Raw genomic sequence first — 9833 nt, forward strand, 5'->3', positions numbered from 1 at the left:
GAATTCTGCTATGCTCTAAATCATTCACAAATCTTATGATAATTCGATAATCTCCATTTAGTTTCACACAATATTAGTTGTTTTCATGCCTTTTGCACAACATTGCACCATTTCATGCTTTTCATCTTCAGAAAGATCTTTCTTCCTCCCCATATTGCATGAGAACTGTGACTTGCTTAATAATGTGGAACAACCTCTAAGTAGGGTTTCCATAGATCTGGCAAATGATTTTGTCTGAGATTGATACCAGTTATCTAAAAAGACATTGATAAATAAACAAACAAACATTTTCTTAGAAAAACTAAAATCTGAATGTTTATTGTACTGAAATCTTACTGATATGTCAATTGCATAATAATTTGGAACGCAGTGTATTTTATTAATGACAACGATTTGCCTGCGTCATTTGAACCTTTGACAAAATCATACCTGAACATTCAAATCTGTGTTCATGCTGCCGCACTGATCCAGAGAGAGCCGTTTTGAACCACACAGTAGTTATTTCTGTGTTACAAGTATTCAAATTATCACAGAAATACTGAGAAAAAAGTTTACAGTTAGGACATAAACACTGTTGTGTATGATAGCGATCAAAATAGAGCAAACCACCATGTGAAACTAACTTGGCGCTTCAAATAATGGTTGTATTATTATAACAATTAGAAGCTGCAGTGAAACTAATTTTGACCTTCAACTGTTTGGTGCCCATTGAAGTCCACTATATGGAGAAAAATCCTGAAATGTTTTCATCAAAAACTTTAATTTCTTTTCGACTGAAGAAAGAAAGACATGGACATCTTGGATGACATGGGGGGTGAGTAAATTATCAGGAAAAGTTTATTTAAAAGTGGACTAATCCTTTAAGTGCAAACAAGTGTTAATCCATAATCAAAGTCATCAAATAGAGACCAACATTTTCTTCAAGCATGATACAGAGCTGGTTACAACTACACAGCCCAGGCTAAGATAGCTTTCATATTGGGAGATATTTGCATGCATCAGGGAGCCGCTTTCAAAATGCGTGGTGTTGAAATCGCGTTTTACTTTCGCTTTTGATTTCGCAATCGCGCATGCTCTGTGAATAGGAAGCGGTGGTGCTGAGTGCGCATTCTACAAGATAAGACATTTAAGATGCTTAGGTTCTGTTGTGAAACAAATCCTCCGCCATGGTCTTGTCAGTCATCTCGTCACTCACTCTCATCACATGATCTGATTTCTGCTGCACTTCGTACAGTGCTGGAGCTCATGTTGGATGAGCTGGTTGGGATTGAAGCGACTGCTATCCAACTGAATTAAATGGTTTTCATTTCTATAAAAAGCAAAACGACAGTGGAGGCATAATGTGGCGGTGGCATATTCTATCCACGCCTGGCACAAGATCTCGTCACAGCCCTACTTCCCAGTAATTTGTCTTCTCATCATGTATTGCACATTTCTGATCATGCCAGTGGTTAGAGCTTCACCTCAATCAACACATCCCCACATCTCTGCTGCTGCTGTCCCGAGCCATGTTCCTGCCAGACACACTGTCCCCTGCAGACCAGCTTAAAACCACACTACAGAACCTGCCAGAGATCATGGTATGTACACAGTACAGATGGTCGATGCAGTATATCCTATATTTGCAATAAATATAGGTTAGGTTCATGAAAAATGTATAGTCATATACATGCAGTCAATGCTTCCGATTTTTCTGGTGAAATGAGAGTGTGTTTTGTGTGCTTTAACAGGCTAAAGAAGCGCAGATGAAGGTGGCAGAGCTGGACTTCTCTAAAGTGGATAACAAGACCAAGCTGGAGGCCACGCTACAGGAAGAGGCAGCCATCCGAGAGGAAAATAGAGAGCGGGAGCTGGAGAGACTGGCTGATGCTGCAGAGAAAGCGAAGGAACTGGCCGCACAGGTCATTACAGTCACTTTCAGTCTGGCAGTGTTACCTGTAGTGTAGTTGAAATGTTTATGAAGGGTTCGTATATGTTCACAGGAGAGTGAGATGGTGGCGTTCGAAGCAGAACGACGGGTGGATGCAGAACATGTCCTCTCCAATGTAGATGTGGCCATCCATTCAGAAACACTACGAGATACTGCACCTGTGCTGGAGGGTATTAAGGTAACAAACTCACACACACACACACACACACACACACACACACACACACACACACACACACACACACACACACACACACACACACACACACACACACACACACACACACACACACACACACACCAAAAAGACACAGAAATTTTCTCTCTTAAATCTGTTTAAACTCTGGAGATGTGTTGTTAACACTTTTATTAAACATTATTAACAAGAAATAAAACCAAATCCTAAAATATTTACATGAAAACACAATGTGATGAACTTTGTAAATGTGCACTACTGTTCAAAATTTGGGGATCAGTAATTTTTTTTAAGGAATTATTTTTATTTTAATAATTTTTTATTGAATAAAGTTCAAAAGAACAGCATTTATATGTTATAAATGCTGTTCTTTTGAAATTTATTCATTAAAGAATCCTGAAAAAAAAAGTATCACAGTTTCCACAAAATATTAAAACAGTTATTTTAAATTGTAATATTTCATAGTATTACTGTTTTGATTGTATTAAAACAATCTTACTGACCCCAAACTTTTGAACGGTAGTGTTCTTTACTAATGAAATGTTAAGCATTATAAAATAATTTGTTAATATGAGTAATGAAAGCTATCAAAAAGTGTTTTTATAACCCTTTTAATCCAAGTCTGTCCACTCGAAGGCCATTTTGGCAATACCTTTAGGCAGCAATTTTCTGTCTTGATAATAAACGTATTTACATTTACAAACATCCAAAGCTGCTAATATATTTGTACTACGATACCAAAAATGGTTTAGCTGGACCAACCACATCTTTTTTAGTGAATGATTTCAACTAATGCACTCACACTTTCCAGAGCAATAAGATGAGACTTAATTTGCACAGTTCTTTGCAGTTTATGTGACAATAATTCTGATGATGATATTAAAGGTGCTAAAGAGGATCTTTTCGTCGACTGAGAAACCAAAGACTGTTAGTGAGTTTTTGAAATGAGCGCATGCGTAAGAACAACCCCCCTCCTTCACAGCTCATTTCGAGGGAACGCCTCCCAAAACTCGTGCAGGAGTATTGGAACACGAGTGTTTACCACCGGCATTCGCTGTGTCGTGTTAGTGGATTCATTATGTCGGACTCACCGCAGGTAACTCATAATCTGCAGTTGTTACTCCTGTCTCCTGACAAAAACATTGCATGCGGTGCCTGTAGAGTGTGGAAAGTTACAGCCGCGCACGTCTCTCACAAGGAACGTCATGGCAGTGATTGACAAGCCAGAGGGCCAATCGTTTACGCGATGATCACGTAAACGATTGGCTGATGTTTTTAAGGCCCTACCTCGTGCACAGATGATGTATATTAATATTATTCCTTTCAGTGCACCTAATAAATAGTCTTTTATCAGTTAGTAAAGACAGTTTCAAGTAATATTGCAAAAATGTAGAAAACAAAATATCCTCTTTAGCACCTTTAAGCTCTGCATTTGTCCTTCATGCCGTCTCTGGTGTTACTGATGACTGTGTTTGTTGTACAACAGGATCTTGTGCTGTCATGTCACAGGAAATACTCTTTCTCTGTCTTTGTGTGTTGTGTATTATTTTGCGTGTTCATTTTTCCAGTTCAAGCAGTGGCAGAGGTATCTGTACATTCAGGTTAGATGCTGAACTGCTCCCCATCTGGAGACCACCACACTGATGCTCTGCTCTTACTAGTCACTTTACTGTGTGCTTTCCCATCATTTAAAATTTCATAATCTGAACTGTTGGTTTAGGGTTAGGCTTAGACTCTTGAAAGGCTTGGTGTTTTCAGCATAACTTGTATAAAAAAAATGACTGAAACAAATGTACATACTGTACATTTGTGAATACAGTGATTTGAAAGAGCAGAAGTCGTGTGTGGTGATGCCTGCGTCCTCCTTCCTACTTCACCTCAACTCTCTCTCCCTTTATGCGTATGCGTGAGCCTGTAGGACAGTGAAGTTGCAGAAAATCCTCATGGTTTTGTGTCTTATGTGGCTCAGAGGCCCACTAAATAAGCCTTACGATGTGTTTCAGTTGGTTTTAGTCACCTTTCTGTTATCACTTTTGCTGTATGGAAGACCTTCCTTTCCTCTTACTGATCCTCTTATAAAAAAAGAAACTACTTTGTTTCTGCATCAGTTTTGGGGAGTACCTCAACTACACTTTTCAAAAGTGTGACTGTAGTTAAAATGTTTTCAAACCAGTGTTGCTTTTCCAATTTCCAATAACAAGTTACACTACCATTCGAAGATTTTTTTATTATTATTTTTTTTTAAGAAATTAGTACTTTTATTCAGCAAGGATGCATTTCAAATTCATGCTGTTCTTTTGAACTTTATATTCATCAAAGAATGTTAAAAATAATAGAAAACAGTTCTTTTAAATTATAATATTTTACAATATTATTTTTTTTTTTTTTACTGTGTTTTTGGCCAAATAAATGCAGCCTTGAAGAGCACAAAAGACTTTATCTATTGAGCATGGACTATTTTAAGAATTTATTTGGAAAAATAGCTTTAGCTAATTACATTTTTAAAAGTTACAAAGAATTTCCATTCATTTCCTCACTAAAAGTATTTATTCATAGACTTTATCCAGTTCCAAAAAGTCCACAACTGATTCAGAGTTTCCCCAACACTGCTGTGCATGTATGTAAATGTGTGTGTTCTCAGGAGTGAGTGTTGATGGACACTGTGTGTGTCATTTTTCAGGGGGAGGAAATCACTAAGGAGGAGATTGACATGCTGAATGATGCCTGCACCAAACTGAAGGAGCAGAAGAATCTCCTCACCAAAGAGAAAGAGGAGCTGGAGGACCTAAAGGATGATGTGCAGGAGTACAGCGAGGTGCGTCTGCCGAGAGAGAGGGTTTTAAAAAAAAAAAAAAAAACTCATTTCGTTCATAAACAATTAAACGTGTGATCCACTGTGTCTCTCTACAGGACTTGGAGGAGATAAAGCGAGAGCTATCCAAGACGGGACAGGAGAAAGTGGTGGAGGAGTCTAAGGCAAGTCAACGTCTGTCAAAGCGAGTCAACCGCATGATTGGCAGAATGGATAAGATCATCACTGAGCTGGAGAAGGACAAGGTAGTGCTAGACGGACAGATGGACAGCAGCACCACACCACCGATTGGGTAAGAGACCTTGATTTGCTGTTGGAATGGAATTTGGTTTAATTGCTGATTTTGGTTTCTGTGTGCGAGTGCATGCGAGTATCCACTTTACATCATCAGTAATGCATGATGAAGTTGTAATCAACACGGTAAAATGGTGGTGGAAGAATAACTTTTGTGAACACAAACCAAAAAAAGGGTTCCCAGTCCAAATAAAAATATTTTTTGTTGTTTTTTAGATTGTTCTTTGAGAAACATAGTGACTTGCCAAGGTAAGGACAGGAGTGACCGCTCGCCTTCTGTTTTGTTTCCTCATCAAAAGAATTAACTTAGATTTAACCCTATGGATGCACCGAAATAAAAATTCTGGATCAGAAATATCAGATTCGACCCCGTACGCTGAATCCCTGCATGTCTTCTATCACACTGAGAGTTTGACTGAGAAAGCCAGGGAAGAAGCAAGAGCAGGTGACAAAGTGATGATAATAAAAAGAACCGAGTTTATTGAATAATCTTAGTTACGTATGTTTCAATGCTCAGACTTCGTCTAGATGTTACACTATTCAATGCTTTGACTTTGTCTGACCAGTACAATTCCAACAAGTGTTATTATACCAAGGGAAAAACAATGGAAAATTACTGCTTCACAACATCGTCCTGTGATGTTAAAAACCTTGAAATGTCTCCTATATCCTACTTGTGAGGAGAAACATCCCTTAAAACCACACAATCATAAGAGTTTGCATTGGCCGTGAGTAGGGTTGCAAAATTCCGGGAATTTTCAAAGCTGGAAACTTTCCATGGGAATTAACGGGAATATATGGGAATTAACGGGAATATATGGGAATAAACAGGGAATTTGCAAAATTGCAGGTTAACCAATAACAGGGTACTTAAATGTAGTTGAAAATAACATAATTTTGGTTAAAACAACCCTATTTAATGCAATTTTAGTTTAATTTTTACCCTGCACATTCCTCACACAGCACACTACTTACTGCAGGGCTATTGAGGACACACCCCCTGCATGCACTGTGCTTCCCCCAGCCCATAACATGCACATTTGATCAAAAATACAGAAAAAACTGTAATACTGTGAAACATAACTACAATTTAAAATAATGGTATAATAATTGATATACATAAAATATATAATTTATTTCTGTGATCAAAGAATTTTCAGCATCATTTCTCCAGTCTCAAGTGTCACATGATCCTTCAGATATCTTTCTAACATGCTAACACAACTGTACCCAACAATGATAATAACAAATAAGTATCAAATCAGCAAAATTAGACTGATTTCTGAAGGATCATGCGACACTGAAATAAATAACACATAACAATTGCTGCAATAAAAATATATTTAATTTACATATTTACTAAATTAGAATTAATTGAATGCAAAAAATATAATATAAAAATAACTGTTATTTCATGTTATGACCAAACAAAATGTTTACATTTGTTTTATATGATACATTTTATATAAATATTATGAATCTGTATAAATTTCCCAAAATTTCCAATTAATTCCTATAAATTCCCGTAAATTCCCATAAATTCCTGTTAAGTTTCCAAATTGGAATATTTCCAAAATTCCCCAGGTTAAGTTCCCCTGGAAAGTTTCCGGAAATTTACCGGAAACTTTCCGCCCCTTTGCAACCCTAGCCGTGAGCAACTGAGTGGAGAATTAGTGGAGCGGAAAAGAAATATTGAGCGGAGCGTCACACCACGGAGTGATAACGGCTAGAACGAGAGTGAAACCGGAGCGCGGCGGCATATTTTCTGCTCATATTTTTTCGGCCGTTTTTCTCTTTCAGCTAAAAATCGAAAATGCCATTTTTGGTGGACAAAATTTCGGTGCATCCCTATTTAACCAAATACTAAATATTTTAGGAGGTCTGAAGTGTGATTTCATTTGATTTAATATTTTAATCCATCATCGGTTTGCTTGTCATTTTGTTGTTTATTTCATTAAATGCTGGTTATTGATTTAATCAGATGTACGATTAGGATTGTTCTCTGAAATCTTACTCTTGTTCACTCATGTTCATTGTTCTCTGTTGCAAGTAAAACATGGATCACTTATTTTATAGGTTAGTTCACCCAAAAATGAAAATTGTGTCATTTATTACTCACCCTCATGTCGTTCCAAACCCGCAAGACCTTCATTCATCTTCGGATCACAAATTAAGATAAGATGAACAAAGGTCTTAGGTTTGGAGCAACATGAGGGTGAGCAATTAATGACAGAATTGTTTCACCCAAGTTTTGGGTGAACTAACCCTTTAAGGCCTTTATTTCAGTCATCTGTGAAACTACAAATAAGGCTTGTATGATTTAGTGAAAAATTCTAAAGATTCGAGAATCAGATTCTAATTACTATTAGCAATGACTCCCAAAAGCACTCTCAAACGTTTCTTCTGGGAACCCTGCACGGCATGCTATTGGTTGATTAGTGAACTTACTCGTCCTCCACCATCATACCTGCTGTGTTATCAAGCAACTGTTTCCTGTATGCAGTGTGCTCTTGTCCTACAGGGAGAATCTGATAAGCATCAACGAGCTCATTACAGTCATGAAGCAGATCCAGAGCATTCCTGAAGAGAAGCTGCTCAGAATCGCAGACGCTCTCGACGAAAACAAAGATGGCAAGATAGACCTCGATGATGTCCTCAAGGTAACAAGATGGGGCTCATTGATTTTTTTTTTTTCCCTCTTATTGAATCAGCATTTTAGCTTGATGTTGACATTTATCTGGCGTGTGTGTGTATGTTAGGTGGTAGAGCTGATCGATAAGGAGGACATCGATATCTCCACCAACCAGGTGGCAGAGATCATGGTGATGCTGCAGAAGGAGGAGAAGTTGGTGGAGAAGGAGAAAGCCAAGGAGAAGGTCGAGAAGGAGCAGGCAGCTAAACTCCAAAACTAGACTTGCCGTGTAGGGAATAGAAAAGATCCTGAAGCTTTTTGAGGTCAATTAATATGTTAATGAGATTCCGAGTGAGGCTAAACCAAGGCTGACCTCCGCTCTGCATTCATATATATATATATATATATATATATATATATATATATATATATATATATATATATATATATATGAACAAACTTTGCTTTGTTCAAATTCGACTTTTGTGTAATGAATGAATTGAGGAGAAATGTATTTATTAGAAGGCAAAAGTAATTCAGTATGGAGTGCTGTACTGAAACCGTTGCTACGAATTAAGTATTAGTTCCCACAATTTATCAGTTTGTTCCCTTGTTTTAGGTAAATCGTGTTGTACTAATTTGCGACTTATTGATTCATTCCCTCGCTTTAGTTAAATTGTGGCCACAAAGTAGCACAACGTGGAATGAATTAATAGGTTGTGGCTACAATTTTTTTTATTTTTTCCCTCAAATGTCATGTGCGGGGTGCCGTAAATTCAGAATATTTGTTCATTTGTTCTCGAAAAGGCCCTCTTAAAGGTGGAGTGGGTCATTTCTGCGCCACTACTGGTACAAAACAAACTGTTTGTTTGAGCAGACTTGTTGGGCTGGACATAATGCCATCATCTCAACCAATAGTGTGAGATTGGGGTGGATCAGTCATTATTTTTGTGGTGCAGAAATTGCACACTTCAGCTATAAGATCCAACTATATTACCATAATTTTACACCATTTCCTGAGATCTAAGGTCATTTCCTCTCTTTGCACATTACACCACCTGTCCCCATCATTCCACTGCTCATCCAGTTTGATTTAGTTCTATGTTTCTTTTCAGTTCACAATCCATTTTCATGAGATTCTTGAATGTTGCTCAGAAGATATTAATATCACACTCATGTTTATTCAATAACCAAAGAAGGTTTGTTATGCTTCATTTATACTTGTACATACACATTCAAGCCACCAAGCACTGCAGCTTTGTCACACAGCAAAGGTCTGAAGTAGTATTGAGATGTGTATCTTCAGCACTTGAGCTTTATTCAGGGCAGAAGTTTTTGTACTGACTTGAAGATGGTAGCAGAGTTAGTTTTTGATGTGTTTTTTTTATTCAGCTTTTATCTTGGATTTATTTCAGCATCACATTTACATTGTGGCCTTAGCATTCAAAAATCCCTTAAAGTAATCTCAAGGGAATAAATTGAGATATAACATAGCTATATTAATATTTAACAGTTCAACATTTCTAGTATTTGTTGTATGCACAGTAAAACTGTGACGCTTTGAGCGCTATTGAGCGGATACCTAAACACCTCTGATTGGGCATCGTGTTCATGTGCTCATCAGATATGTCTGTGATTGGCTACAATGATCAACGCTTCAAAAACATGTTGTAATTAGTCATCAATGATGCTCTTCTCAATCACAGACATATCCGATGAGCGCGAGCACAAAGGCCAATCAGAGGTGTTTACGAATCCACTCAACAGCGCTCAAAGCATCACATTTTAAAAAATTTCAGTAGCGACTTTGTATCGCGGTCGGTACTTTTGACAACACTCTGTTAGCTGTCTTGGATTAATGATAGATAGAGAGTGTTTGTGAATATTTGTATGTGTGAAAGAGTACCTGGGAACCTGAAAGGAAAAAGATGGAGGTCAGTGCAGACAGAATCAGGGCACAGCTTAGCCA

At 37.6% G+C, this 9833-nt stretch overlaps 1 protein-coding gene across 6 annotated transcripts in view; it reads left to right on the forward strand.

Annotated features, from left to right (window-relative positions):
* letm1 (leucine zipper-EF-hand containing transmembrane protein 1) overlaps positions 1-9275 on the forward strand; it is a 29279-nt gene extending 20004 nt beyond the window's left edge. For 2 of the 6 annotated variants that reach the window (XM_048204149.1, XM_048204150.1), the window contains exons 8-15: positions 1449-1580; positions 1731-1901; positions 1983-2108; positions 4807-4941; positions 5037-5230; positions 5449-5481; positions 7736-7892; positions 7992-8307. In XM_048204149.1, coding sequence (XP_048060106.1) covers positions 1449-1580; positions 1731-1901; positions 1983-2108; positions 4807-4941; positions 5037-5230; positions 5449-5481; positions 7736-7892; positions 7992-8144 — 1101 coding nt within the window. In that variant the 3' untranslated portion in view covers positions 8145-8307. Of the gene's footprint in view, positions 1-1448; positions 1581-1730; positions 1902-1982; positions 2109-4806; positions 4942-5036; positions 5231-5448; positions 5482-7735; positions 7893-7991 lie in introns of all 6 variants that reach the window. The other 4 variants (XM_048204152.1, XM_048204153.1, XR_007186697.1 and 1 more) reach the window with 3 other exon arrangements.
* The last annotated feature ends 558 nt before the right edge of the window (positions 9276-9833 follow it).

Source organism: Megalobrama amblycephala, linkage group LG10 (genome assembly GCF_018812025.1).
Source record: "Megalobrama amblycephala isolate DHTTF-2021 linkage group LG10, ASM1881202v1, whole genome shotgun sequence".
Classification (NCBI taxonomy): Eukaryota; Metazoa; Chordata; class Actinopteri; order Cypriniformes; family Xenocyprididae; genus Megalobrama; species Megalobrama amblycephala.